Source organism: Dipodomys spectabilis, unplaced genomic scaffold (assembly GCF_019054845.1).
Source record: "Dipodomys spectabilis isolate Male_0828 unplaced genomic scaffold, ASM1905484v1 ptg000061l, whole genome shotgun sequence".
NCBI classification, from domain to species: domain Eukaryota; kingdom Metazoa; phylum Chordata; class Mammalia; order Rodentia; family Heteromyidae; genus Dipodomys; species Dipodomys spectabilis.
The window spans coordinates 177,442-191,263 of record NW_024870738.1 but is presented as its reverse complement, the minus strand read 5'-3'; the positions used below and the strand labels follow the sequence as shown (position 1 = coordinate 191,263).

At 48.9% G+C, this 13,822-nt stretch overlaps 1 protein-coding gene across 1 annotated transcript in view; it reads right to left on the bottom strand.

The window, feature by feature from the left end:
* Positions 1-2,272: 2,272 nt before the first annotated feature.
* Shroom2 (shroom family member 2) overlaps positions 2,273-13,822 on the bottom strand; it is a 106,849-nt gene continuing 95,299 nt past the window's right edge. The window contains 5 exon segments of the mRNA XM_042680539.1: positions 2,273-3,722; positions 4,315-4,587; positions 6,367-6,538; positions 8,930-9,478; positions 10,705-10,914. Coding sequence (XP_042536473.1) covers positions 3,456-3,722; positions 4,315-4,587; positions 6,367-6,538; positions 8,930-9,478; positions 10,705-10,914 — 1,471 coding nt within the window. The 3' untranslated portion in view covers positions 2,273-3,455.

Genomic DNA, 13,822 nt, shown 5'->3' with positions numbered 1-13,822 from the left:
CTCCATGGCGGCCCACCGCTGGCCTTCTGAAGCTGGCCCTGGCAGGCCGGGCTTTCAGTGCCACCCCTGCCCCACCCTCCACTGTGAGCTCACCACTGTGAGCCAGCCCTGGTTGCCCTGGCAATCAATAGCTGTGCTGCTTTTCTGGGCGGGTGTGCCCTCTGCCTGCCTTTGGGGCGTGGCTGCTCAGGCATGGCGACTCAGCCCTTGCTTCCCCATCCCTCTGACCATGTACACCTGTCTGCCACCTCTCCCCTCCCCTGCTGCCCTGCACCCCAAAGCCTTGCGGAGGTGGTGGAAGAGCGAGGCCAGCAGGGAGAGGGTGCGTGGAGGACAGAGGGTGTCAGCAGCAGGGTGCTGGGCGATGCTGGGCTGCCAGGTCTGTAGATGTGTTTTGGGGGGGGGGGGGTCCGGTCGAGGGGCCTGAACTCTGGGCCTGGGCGCTGTCCCTCAGCTCTTCAGCTCAAGGCTAGCGCTCTACCACTTGAGCCACAGCGCCATTTCCAGCTTTTCCTGCTTATGTGGTGCTGAGGAATCAAACTCAGGGCCTCATGCATGTATGGCAAGCGCTCTACCACTGAGCCACCTTCCCAGCCCTAGCTCTGTAGATCTTAACTGGGTGATCTTAACTAGACCAGCAAGTTACAAAGAGGTAAGATACACTCAAATGGTTTCCAAACACATAGAGAGGATTTTGTGGGGAGGGCAGGTTGTAACTAGACTGAGGTGGAATTGAAGGCTTTGCACTCGTGACATCTACCAAGGGGTTACATCCTTGCTCCGACATTCAGGTTAGCTTTAAAAGCTGTGATGGCGGTAAATCAAAGGCATGCTCTGTTAGTTCAAGACACACAATTTATTTTGCCAAGAGTCAAGCAGGATGATGTTTTCATAAGTGGTAAGTGTCAAGCATGACATTGTACACATTTGCCATGGTGGACCGCAGGGTGCAAGCCATAGATAACAGTCCTGACCAAAAGCAAGTTCACCGTGTGCTGCGTCTACAGCTGAGCTGCGACAGTGGCCAGGCACCACATCACTCACCCACCTACGAACACCAAAGGCCAGCCAGGAGCACCTGATGGTCTTCATATGCAATAATATAACTATATACACTTATGTACATGGACACACAGAAATCTTTGGGTCCCTGCCAGCCAGACAAGAGGCAAACGAGTGCACGGGAACAGAAGGATTATGCGTGCTTTGCTAAAAGCATCCTACAGCATTATATATTGCTATGCATAAGAGGAAATCCTAAGAAAGACACCCAAAGTCAGGAACAGACACACAAATTCCATTATTCACATTTTACACACAGATCATTGATTACAACACTGTGAGAGGAAAGAACCGTAGGTTAAAAAGCTGTCTAAATTAAAAACAAAATACTCTGAAAAATCCTTGTGCGGGAGGTGTGTGGACAGCCAGGCTTCTCCTTTTCTGACATCATCTGTGATCCATGTTCACAGCAAAGGAAAGCCAGGAGAGGAGAATGCTGAGAGGCAGAGTAGCAGTTGTTCAAGGTAGACATAGCTTCACTGAATAGGAGTGGATGCTTTTGGAAAAGCATTCATCCTATTGACATTGGTAGGCTGTTAAAAAAAGGGGGGGGTTGGTTATTGTCTGCATAATTGAAGCTTCTTGGCCATTTGGAAACAGCAAGGGACATGTACACATGTCAGCACACATAAGAATCTGCGTGAACGTGTGCTTTGGGATGGCTGTGTTCACTGCAGACAGTCTCTCCACCAGCTGGAACTTCTTTCATGGACTTAGGGAGGAAATGAGGATTCAAATAATCTCTGATAGAACAGAGCCTGTGACACTGCCAAACATCGAGTCACCTAAGGGACTTACCATTAACCATGCCTTTAATAAGATGAACACTTTGAAAAACTACAGCAGACCCACACTATTGGATAAAATAAGTTATAATGAAGCCATCAGCACTTGCACATTCTTTTCATGTGACTATTTGCTGTGTGTAAATCCCTTCAGTGAAGTGCCTTGCAAGTATTCTGCCCACTTTTGTGTGTGTGCTGATATTGGGGCTTGAACTCAAGGCCCAGGTGCTAAGTCCCTGAGTATTTTTGCTCAAGGCTAGGACTTTACCATGTGAGCCATAGCTTCACTTCTGGGTTTTTTTGTTTGTTTTTTGTTTTTGGTAGTTACTCGGAGACGAGAGTCTCACAAACTTTCCTGCCCAAGCTGGCTTTGAACCTCAATCCTCTGTTTTCAGTCTCCCGAGGAATTAAATTACAGGTGTGAGCTACCAGCATCTGGCTTTCTGCCCATTTCTTAATTGGGCTGGGTTTGGGATTTTTTCCCCCCTACTGTTCGGTTTTGAGAGTTCTTTATACAAATCCTTTTGTGGATTTTCTACTTGACAGTTGAAACTGACAATGCAGAAATATTGTTTGAATAAGACTCTCTTTAGAATCCTGCCATTTCAACCAGCAAAAAGGGTATATCATTTTTAAAGTCTATGGCAGAAAAAAGATGAAGTTCAGATCTGAGATGGTCCACAGGACCCCTGCCAAACCAAAGGAAAGGCTCAAAGTACATGGACTGTACCTCTCATGGTATCTTAACAGACTTGAAGGCAAAAACAGAAAAGCCAATTATCATTAATAAACACACATCCACACTCATTCACAGAAAACGAATATCCTAGGGGAAAAGTAACAAATATTCCATTGGTCTCAGGCAAGAAATAGCTAACAAGCACACTATTACTGGACACACTTTTAACCAAGTAATTTTACTTGGCTAGAAAAACACCATTTAAACTCTTATGAGGACTACAACTATTTGTTTTGTGTGTGTTGTAAAGCATGCGTGTGACTTCTTTCAATGGCAATTTTAATCTTAGAATGAGTGCACCCAACGTGTAGATTATTCATTGCACAGTTGGTTTTGAACCATCATGAAACCATTCCCACATGTTAATAAATTATCTTCATCATCACCCTCGTGGTTTTGCGGGGTCACAGAACATCATTACACGATACAGACAACAAATGCTCACTGTTGAACAAGCAAAGACAAAACACAGCCGCCTGGGCACAGGCGGGTCAAGGGAAGACGTGCACCAGGGGCTCCCCCCGGTCTCCCCTGTCGTGCACCGTAGGAACACAGGAGGATGTGCAGCCCTAATGTTGGACACGGACCACTGTGAGTGTACCCCTCAGGGCACAGCCCTGGGCTGCCAGCGGGGGTCTCGCCAGTCAGCACAGCCCCGGGTCCTGTGGTAGTTACGTAGGATGCTCAGTATTCCAAAGGAAACGAAAAACAATAAGTAATCCCAGACAAACACAGATGTTATTGCTTTTCTCCTAGCCACTTTGCTCAAGGAGAAACCTCTCTCCAGGAGATTCATGCGGGCTGGGGTCTTTGCTTGCACCTTGGCCCCCAGCCTCAAGGCTTTGTGCCTGCCCCCCCCCACGGGGCTGTCATTTGCCCCGCTCGGGTTGCAGGCTGTCGAACAAGCATTTCAGCTGTTCTTCACCCAGGTGGATTTTGTCTTCTAGCTCCCGCTGCTCAATGATAAGGGCTGACTTCATCTTCACGAAGTGCTCATAGTCGGCCAGACTCTCCTCGCTCAGGTAGGTGGCCAGGATGTCAAACACGATGCGCTCCCGTCGGTCCAGATTCTCTTTGAGCTCCTTGGCATCCTCGTGCTGCTGGGTAAGGACGCGCTGCTTCTCAAGCAGCGACTGCTGTGGAAGGAGAAACAGAGAAATGAGCCTGTGCAAAGGCCAGGAAGAGCGGGGCACTGGTGGCTCACGCCTGTCATCCGAGCTGCTCAGGAGGCTGAGATCTGAGCATCGCAGTTCATAGCCAGCCGGGGCAGGAAAGTCTGTGAGGCTCTTATTACCAATGAACCACCAGAAAGCCAGAAAAGGCCAGAAGTAGCTCCAGTGGTAGAGCTCCAGCCTTGAACAAAAAAAAGCTAATGGACAGCACTCAGGCACTGAATTCAAGCCCCAGTTCGCTCTCTCTCATTTCATTCTCTCCTCCCTCCCTTTCTCTCTCTCTCTCTCTCTCTCTCTCTCTCACACACACACACACACACACACGCACATGCACATGCACATGCACATACACTACATACACACACAGAGGCCAGGACTAAAGCAGGGCCAAGCCTTTGAAAATGCAGCAACTTTTAGGGCTGTGCTGTCTACTAGGCGGTCAATGAAAACTCTGAAGCTGCCTGAGATCCCATGGTGCTCCCAGCACCCCCCAAAACAGCCTTCCCATAGGAATGCCCCCAACCCTCGTTTCCTGGTCACATGCATCTGCAGATACCCGATCTCCAGGAGATGGACTGTCATCCAAATTATTGAGAGCGTTTTCCACTCGGGCCAGGCGGCCTGAGAGTGACAGCAGGAGGTTCACCACTTTGTCCAGGTCCCCGATGAACATCCGGAACTTGTCAAACTCATTGGGTTTGCAGACATCTTTCACGATGGCCTCCACTTCATCCCCCAGTGCATTGTTGGCCTGGATGTCCTCCAGCAGACTCTCCCGGGCTTCCCGGAGCACCTGCAGCTTCCGGCTGATGCTGTCGATGAGTTCCTGCTAGAGAGGCACAGGGAAGCACGGAGATGCTCGTGAGAATGGCCGCAGACCCGGGGCTCTGCGTTACTCGGCCACAGCACAGACGGACCGAGTAAAAGTCACTTTGTGCATCATTAAGGAATGAAGTATTTGTAGGCAAACGAGCTGCATTTAATTCATTTTATTAACTAAATTATATATATATATATATATATAAATATACAAAAACATTGAAACATGGCTGGGAGGAGGAGTGGAGCTCAGGAGTAGAGAGTTCTCAGGCTTGACACTCTAACTTCCATTAGTAACAACACACACACACACACACACACACACACACACACAAGTTTGAATTCTGTTAACATCCTATTAAACATACAAGAGAGCTGCTCTAGTGCTACTCACAGTAGATGTTATTTCCACCAATGGCTTTGCAAAGATTTATAGGGCCTATGTGATGCTTTGTGCTCAGTTGTAATCCTAGCTACCCAAGAGGCTGAGATGTGAAAAATTAAGGCTCGAAGTCAGTCTAGGCAGGAAAGTTTCATGAGACACTCTTCTCCAGCTAAGAACCCAAAACCAGAAGTTGAAGTGTTATTTAAGTGGTAGAGCACCAGCTATGCAAAGTCCAAGCTATACACACACACACACACACACACACACACACACACAGAAAACAAGAAAACAACCTCCACCTCAGCTGTACTACCCTGAAACTGAGTACTCTGGAAGGAATCTATTTTTTTAAAATTCCTTTACATGTCTTATAAACATTTTTATCAAAAATACATGTCTCCTGTCTTTTGAAGGGCCACTAGAGAGATACAGACATTAGCTTTCAAAGCTTTTGAGACAAAGGGCTGGGATGCAACTTAGTGGTAGAGCACTTGCCTAGCAGCAACTAGACTCTGAGTTCAAAGTAAAAAAAAAAAGAAAACCAAAAAATTCTTCATAGTGGGCAAGTCTATAATCTTAGTACTTGGGAGGCTGAAGCACGAAGATTGTGCACTTGAGGCCAGAGTGGGCTACATAGCAAGACCTGTTTCTAAATCAAACAAAAAAAGCTGAGTGCTGGTGGGTCAGGCCTGTAATCCTAGATACTCAGCAGGCTGAGAGCTGAGGACTGAGCTTTGAAGCCAGTCTGCAAAAATATACCTGAGAGATTCGTATCTCCAATTAACTAGAGAAAAGCTAGAAGTAAAGGCATGACTCCAAAGCATTAAGAAAAAGCTAAAAGCAAGAGTGCAAGTCCCTGATTTCAAGCCCCAGTGTAGGCTCCAAAACACACACACACAATGAACCGCAAAGGGCTTACTCATTTGACCTCACATTTCCTTATCCTGCATGTGCTTAACATGCCTTCGGACATGTGATCAGGGTCTCTGCTCAGTGCCTCTCCTTTGCCCAGTACCCTCAGTGTGAATGTCTTTTTGGTTGGTTTGGTTTGGTTTTTGGTGCCAAATTGGGGATTGAACTTTGAGCCCGGGTGCTGTCCCTTAGCGGTGTGGCTCAAGGCTGGAGCTCTACCACTTGAGCCACAGCTCCACTTCTGGCTTTTTTTCTGGTTAACTAGAGATGAGTCCCATGGGCTTTCCTGCACAGGCTGACTTCGATCTACAATCTTCAGATCTCAGAATCCGAATGGGTCGGATATTAAGCATGAACACTGGTGCCTGTGTGAATGTCTTTTTGAACAGAAGCTCGCTATGCTGCCCGGTTGGTCCTGACCTCCTGATCCTCCTGCCTCAGCCTCCAGAGTAGCTAGGAGTTTGACTACTGCACCTGGCTCTACTTCCCTACCTTCTTCACTGACAGATCATGATCCAAGTCGCTCCCCACATAGTCCTCGGGTTCTTGCTGCCCTTGCAGGTCCTTCATCTTGATCAGCAGCTCGGCCTTGGGGGCTGATGTACTGTAGTATGGAGAATTGGTGGCCAGAGACACGACCACAGGCACATTTGGCTCCTCCTTCCTGGGTAAAGAGATTAGAGTCTCAGTCAGCGGCAGCTAGAGTCACAAAAACTCATCCCCCCCCCAACCCCCCCCCTGCCCTTTGGACCCATTCCATGACAAATAAGCCAGCACTAGCAAAAGGGCACCAACCAGAGAGAGGAGCCAGCTAGAGGGGCAAACCAAACCAAACCAGAACAAAGAACAACCTCCCACAAAAAGAGAGAGAGAAGCAAAACTTTAGCCAGGTGCCAGTGGCTCACACCTGGAATCCTAGCTACTCAGAAGGCTGAAATCTGAGGACTCTGGTTCTAAGCCAGCCCAGGTAGGAAAGTCCATGACACTCTTATCTCCAATTAACTAGCAAACAGCTGAAGTGGAGTTGGCTCAGCCTTGAACCAATAAGCCAAGGCAGAGCATTCAGGCCCTAAGTTCAAGCCCTAGTACTGGCACCCCCCCCCTAATTCCTACTCATTAAGGATGGCATACACTCAAATCTAATCCTTCACCTCTGTTAGGCATCTCCTGTCAGTACTACTAACATCCAATTCTTTGTGTGGTGAGGCCGTCCTGTTACAGAAATTGAGAAGCATCTTGGGATTCTACCTAATCAATATCCACTCTTCAGATGTTTCCACATGGCTCCTGTGAGTGGCATTGCACTTTCCCATCCTACCAGGAATAACTGTCATTGGAAAGACTCGTAGACAGTAACTACATGGAGTATCCTAAGGTTTGGAAGTCTAGTGGTGGGAAACTTCTGATTGATTGATAGATGCGGTCCTAGAGAAGGAACCCAGGGCCTTGGGCATGCTAATAAGCCTTCCACTGATATGCTACGTCTTTGGCCTGAAACTAACCAAGAACCTCTCATGAATCCAAGAGCTTCTCAATATCCTATCTGGAGCCTAGATGAAGAGCGGGGTACATCGGGCCTACAAAGGCCTGAGCAATCATTGGACTGGAGCTTGCCAAGGCAACTGTAGGCAGGATGCAAAATTTTAAAAAAATTGTTTTATAAAAGCTAGGAGTAGCCGGGCGCCGGTGGCTCCCGCCTGTCATCCTAGCTACTCAGGAGGCTGAGAGCTGAGGATTGCGGTTCAAAGCCAGCCCAGGCAGGAAAGTGCGTCAGACTCCTATCTTCAGTAAACCACTAGAAAACTGGAAGTAGCGCTGTGGCTCAAGCGCTAGAGCGCTTGCCTTGAGCTGAAGAGCTGAGGGACAGCGCCCAGGCCCAGAGTTCAAGCCCCACGACCGACAACAACAACAACAAAAAGCTAGGAGCTGGGAACCCAGTAGCTAGGAGGACGGGTGTGAGCCAACCACCGGGAGGCTGAGATCTGACGACGTGGCCGAGGCCAGCCCACGCAGCACAGTCCGTGAGACTCTGGTCTCCAGTGAACCACCAGAACAGAAGCCTGAAGTAAAGCTATGGCTCAAGTGGTTTGAGTGCTAGCCTTGAGAGAAAAAAAGAAAAAAGCTCAGGGACAGTGCCTAAGTCCTGAGTTCAACCCCCAGGACTGGTACCCTAAGAAAAAGATCTAGAAACTATTTCCATAGCAACATAAACCTTAATACCACCTACCCAACACCACAGACCAAACAGCCCTTGGCAGGAAGAAGTTTCCCACCCCTGGCAGGACTTGTGATACGCCTCCCAAACAGGTGACACACAAGACAGGCAGACAGAAGACAGACAGTCAGGACCCCATACGAAGAGAGGATTTCTTAACTCCAGCACTGAAGACAGGCCGTGTTCAGTGGTTCCTTATGCACAGAAGTCCTGTGCCCCAGATGTCTTGTTTATTTTTAAACCAGTACTGGGGCTTGAACTCAGGACCTCTGGACTGTCCCTCAGCTTTTCTGCTCAAGGCTAGTTCTTGCGTCACAGTTCTGCTTCTGCTTTTTGGTGGTTCATTGGGGATAAGAGCCTCAGCCTTTCCTGCCCAGGCTGGCTCTGAACTGTGTGAGCCTCAGAGTAGCTAGGCTTACAGTCATGAGCCACTGACCGTTGGCTTGTACAAGGTTTGTGGGGCAGTATCCCTGACATCTTTCCACTAAATGTCAGGAGCAGCTCTCCAGTGAGGCAGTGAAAACTATCATCTGCTACTGCCAGCTATCCCGTGCGGGGGCTCGGGGGGAGATGGCCCCAGGGGAAAGGAGATGGCAGTCATAAATCATAACCACGCCAGCCGCAAGCCCAGGAGCTTAGCTTCCACAGGGCGAATCACACCGAGGGACAGTATCTTGAACCCTTACTCTCTCTGTGGGGACACTTCCAGAAAAATGCTAAGCATCAGACACCCCTATAATATCGGTCTTCCAAAGAAAGCACTCATGCTCTCCTCCCTCTCTAGGCCTAAGTGATGTTGAGCGGGACCCAGGCTCCCCCTGGAATTCGGCCTCTACTCACTTGTCCTCTGTGGTTCTGGGTGAAGGGATTTTAGGGAGCAGCTTCCTCCGCTGCTGAGCTTCCTCCAGGAGATGTTCATCTTTGGGGAAGATTCCTTCCATCAGGTCCATGGTGGTTCTGATCTTCACACTGGGGTCCAGGATGTCAGCCAGGGACTTATCCTTTCCCACAATCTCCCTGGCCAGCTCCTCTGACTTCAGATCTTCCATCGTCTTCTCCTTGGCCTTCACGTAGCTGAACGCAGGAGAGGAGGTACTACTATCCTTCAAGGAAGATGTGGGAGCGCTTGGGGACTGTGGCTCAGGGGGCTGGGCTTTGGTTGGGGTCTCGGTGTCTGCGCTGTGCCGGGTGTACACACAGAAACGGGAGTAGCATTCCTCTGATGTGCTCAGTGTCTTGATCTGGTCTCTCTCCAGCCCACTGGGCAGGGAGGGCAGCTCAGCTGGGCGTGCCAGGCTTTGGCGGCTCTCCTTCTCTGGCTGGCTCTCTGAATGTACAATCTTGATGGGTACCATCTTCACAGTGGTGTTATGGATCACCCGCTCAATTCTGCAAAGAGAAGGGCCGTTCTCTGACATCATGAAAGGCTCAAATTCTAACCCAGGACTCAGCACGCTGCCACTTCCCGGCCCCCAAAGGGAAACAGATTCAAAGCAACTGGTCCCTCACCCAGCTGGCTGAAGCCCCCAGGATTGTGTCTCTTGGGAAAGGAGGATGGTTCGAGGGAGTTGGAAGTAGTTTGGTCCAAATCAAAGTAACAGCCTCAAGGTATCTACGCGCCCCGGGGTGACTCCCTGCTGTTTAATGTTCTTCTTGGCTGGGGTGGGGGGTGGGGGAGGTGAGGGGGTGGGGGGCAGTACTAGAGCTTGAACTCAGGGCCTGGGCACTGTCCCCTAGTTTTTTTTGCTCAAGGCTCATGCTCTATTACTAGAGCCACAGTTTTATTTCCAACTTTTTAGTGGTTAACTGGAAATAAGAATCTCACAGGCTTCCTGCCCAGGCTGGTTTTGATCCTCACATCTCAGCCTCCTGAGTAGCTAGGATTACAGGCTTTAGCCACCAGAACCTAGCCTAATTCTGAACTTTGATTCTCCCACTTTCTGCCTCCTAACTTGCTAGATTTACAGGTGTGAGCCACTGAGCCCAGCCCTACTGAGCATTTATTATTTTAACAATTCAGGGAAAAAGGAGCACGAAATATTGGACTTGATGTAAAACATGAACTTATCTAATGATCTCTTATTTAGGTTATCTGAACTGTGATCCTAAATACGAAATGCACAGGAAAAACACGCCTAGAGTGCAGGTGCCTGAAGTCCACACAGATACAAAGGCAATTGGCTCAGGGATTCAGGGCGTTCATTCCTGCAGGCACGAGCAGTCTCCTGGTGAATGAGTTAAAAAAAATTAACTAGAGGGGCTGGGAAGGTGGCTCAGTGGTAGAGCGCTTGCCTTGCATGCATGAGGCCCTGGGTTCGATTCCTCAGTGCCACGTAAGCAGAAAAAACTGGAAGTGGCATTGTGGCTCAAGTGGTAGAGCGCTAGCCTTGAGCTGAAGAGCTGAGGGACAGCGCCCAGGCCCAGAGTTCAGGCCCCATGACCGACCAAAAAAAAAAAAAAATCACTAGAGTCAAGGCTTTTCCTCCAGCAAATTTCCCAGGGCCAAATTTCAATGCAGTGTGTCAAACTGAAGCAAGGTACTGGTTGCTGAGGGTTCACCTACAGAAGAGGCTGGGAAACAGGAGGGACACGTGACACGGGGTCACAGGCAATACCTTGTTGAGTTATCATCCTGGATAAGCAAGGGCGGCTTGTCCGTCAGCTTCTGCGGGGCGAACTGAGGGGAGGGGGAGCGGGAGGTCTCCATGGTGGATGGCTGCGGAGGCTGGAACTTGGAGGCCGGCAGCACTTCTGACTGGGGGCAGCCGGTGTCCGCATTCACATGCTGGCTGTCTTGGGGACGGGGAATGCTGAACACAGAGGGACTGTGGGAAAGGGGCGCAGGAGGCGGCGTGGGGCAGGGCTTGCCAGGGGCGGCCAGGGGCGTGTCTGCAGGTGCACTGTCTGGGCCCTTGTATTTCCTGAGCTCGCGCTTGGGTGGTGGAGGCCTCTGTGGGGCTGGCTTCTTGGCGGGGAGTGGAGCTGTGCTCAGCGGCCACAAGTCTGGTCCCTGACCACGTGGGGGTGAAAGGGTGCCCTTGGCTGGTCTCAGGTCTGCTGGCGTGTTCTCCTCCGAATACCTATAATCTCTAGGTAAAGTTCCTGACCGGCTCCGGCCCTCTTGGGGCAGTGCTGGGCCTTCCCAAGTACGAGATGGTTCAGATGATTTGGACAGGGTCTGTGGGCTCTGATCCCGTGAGCCCTGTGATGTTCCTGGACTCACTTCCACACACTGGGCATCTGCTTGTCTACGAGAAGAATAAAGAGAAATGAATCCTGGATTCTAATTAACCCATTCTCTCTGCATGCAAGTAGACTCCTATGAAAAACCCCTCAGACCACTTTAGAGTTAAATCCATACTCTATGTGTGTGCATGTGCACGTGTGTGCATGTGTACTTTTGTTAGGGCTTGAACTTGGTGGGGCGCTGAGCTTTAGCTTTCTGCTCAAGGCTGTCATTCTACCACTCATGCCACACCTCCAATTTTGGTTGTTTTGGTGATTAATTAGAGATTTGAGGCTCTCAGACTTTTCTTCTTGGGTTGGCTTTGAACATTGATCCTCTGATCTCAGCTTCCTAAGGAGCTAATGTTATAGATGTGAGCCTCCAGTGCCTGGCTATGTCCATGCGTTTCCCATGCCAGTCTCCACTGCCATGCCCGACGCACAGCAACAGTACTGGACACATGCCACACCACAGGAAGGAAGCTGGGTGCTAAAGTGCTAAATATGCACTTTATGTTAAAGACATGCACACTTTGCTGGGTACAGGTGACTCACACCTGTAACCCTAGCAACTCACAACGCTGAGAACTGAGGATCATTGTTCAAAGCCAGCTGGGCTAGGCAAATCTGTGACTCTTATGTCCAATTGACCCGCAAAAAAACCCAGAAGTGGACGTGTGGCTAAAGGGGCAGAGTGCCAGCCTCGAGTGAAAAAGTTAAGGGGCAGCGCCCAGGCCCTGAGTTCAGGCCCCAGTACCGGCCCCTACACATGCACACATAAGCTGGGTATAGACACGTGTATACAGCAACTATAGCCCTTTTTATGGTTATTTCTTAAGTAATTTATTACCTCTTACATAGTTTGCGAGCACCGCCACTCCTTCCATCATTCTTTCAATCAAAACATTACAAAAATAGTGACAGTCATATTTTCGTAAAATTCTCATCGTTAAATTCCCAACTATTTACTCCAAGTTGCAATACTTTTCGGTGGCTTATGAGAAAGGCAGACCTTTCTAAGATGGGCTGCCAACCATTTTGCCAAGAAAATCCTTAAAAGCAGTGGTACATTAGAGTAAGTGGGACAAAATGAGAAGAGTTGCTCGATCCCCAGTACCGAAAAAGAAAAAGGAAAACAAAAAAGGAAAGAAAGAGCTACTTCTTTTGGAAATACTGTGACTTACAGATTTTCCCAATTCTGTTTTGATATGCGAGACATACATAAACATACTTGAAACATGCACCTACAGGCAGATCTGACATGCATGATTATTGTCATCACTAAAGTGTGTGGGTTGAAAACTCCCAAACTTGCAGTCTGCTAACATTTACCTTTTGTGTGGCGAAGCCAACACAAAAGAGTCCAAAAGGAGTCACTGCTTTAATGACCTCTGAGGCTGGGCGCCGGTGGCTCTTGCCTATAAGACCAGCTACTCAGGAGGCTGAGATCTGAGACTCGTGGTTGGAAGCCAGCCAGGGCAGAAGAGACCCCATGAGACTCTTATCTCCAATTAAGTGCTCAAAAACTGGAAGTAAGCTGGGGCTCAAAGTGGTAGCGCGCTAGCCTTGAGTAAAAGAGCTCAGGGACAGTGCCGAGGCCCTGAGTTCAAGCCCCACAACCGACCAAAAAAAAAGACCTCTGAGAACTTGGGGGTATAGCTTAGTGTTAATAGCACTTGTCTAGCACACACAGCTCTGGGTTAGATCCCCAGCACACTAAAACAAACCTGAGTTGTTTCACTAGACCCAAACAATGGCAAAAAGCAGAGAGCCAGTAAACAAGTAACAGTGCCAGTAAGACATAACCCAGTGATCACCGAGGAGAACACAGACCCCAATGCCTGCTCATTAGAGTTTCACTTCAGAGCCAACCTTGAAGGCTCCATCCCTGAACTCTGTCTCGGGAGCCTTCTGGGTACAGTTTATGGAGCCTAGACCTACAGATAGAGGCCCAGACCCACCTCTTTCAGGAAGAATATTAGTCCAGAAACGTGTTAACTCACTCATCTCTGCTAAGCTTTTCTCTCTGCAACAGCCACGGACTGTCACAATTCTAATGCCGCAAGGGAAATGCAATTACTTTAGAAAAATCAGATAAATTTTATTTCTTCAATGTCTTCATAGACAGATTAAAGAGGTCTGCAGCTTCCTTGTTTGTTTGTTTTTTTCTGCTTGCAGGGACTTGGATGGCAAACAGTAATGGAATTGAATGACATAGACTGATAAGTCATTCGTGGTTAAAGAGGAGTGTGGGGTGAGAACAGTAAAAGAAAAATTCTACTGCAGATGATCCAAAGCCAAATGATCAGGCACTAACTGACTTCTTGATGACTTGATACCCAGAATTTTTTTAAAGCCTCCATTTGAAGATCTGCGACAGCTGCTCAAGTGCCCCTCTGCCACTGTGCTTTTAGGAGACACATGCCGTCACTCTGCTTGAAGGCCCCTGTCATTTCTATGGCTGGAGAACACCATTCTTGGTCCCAAGATCTAACCAATGGGAGATGG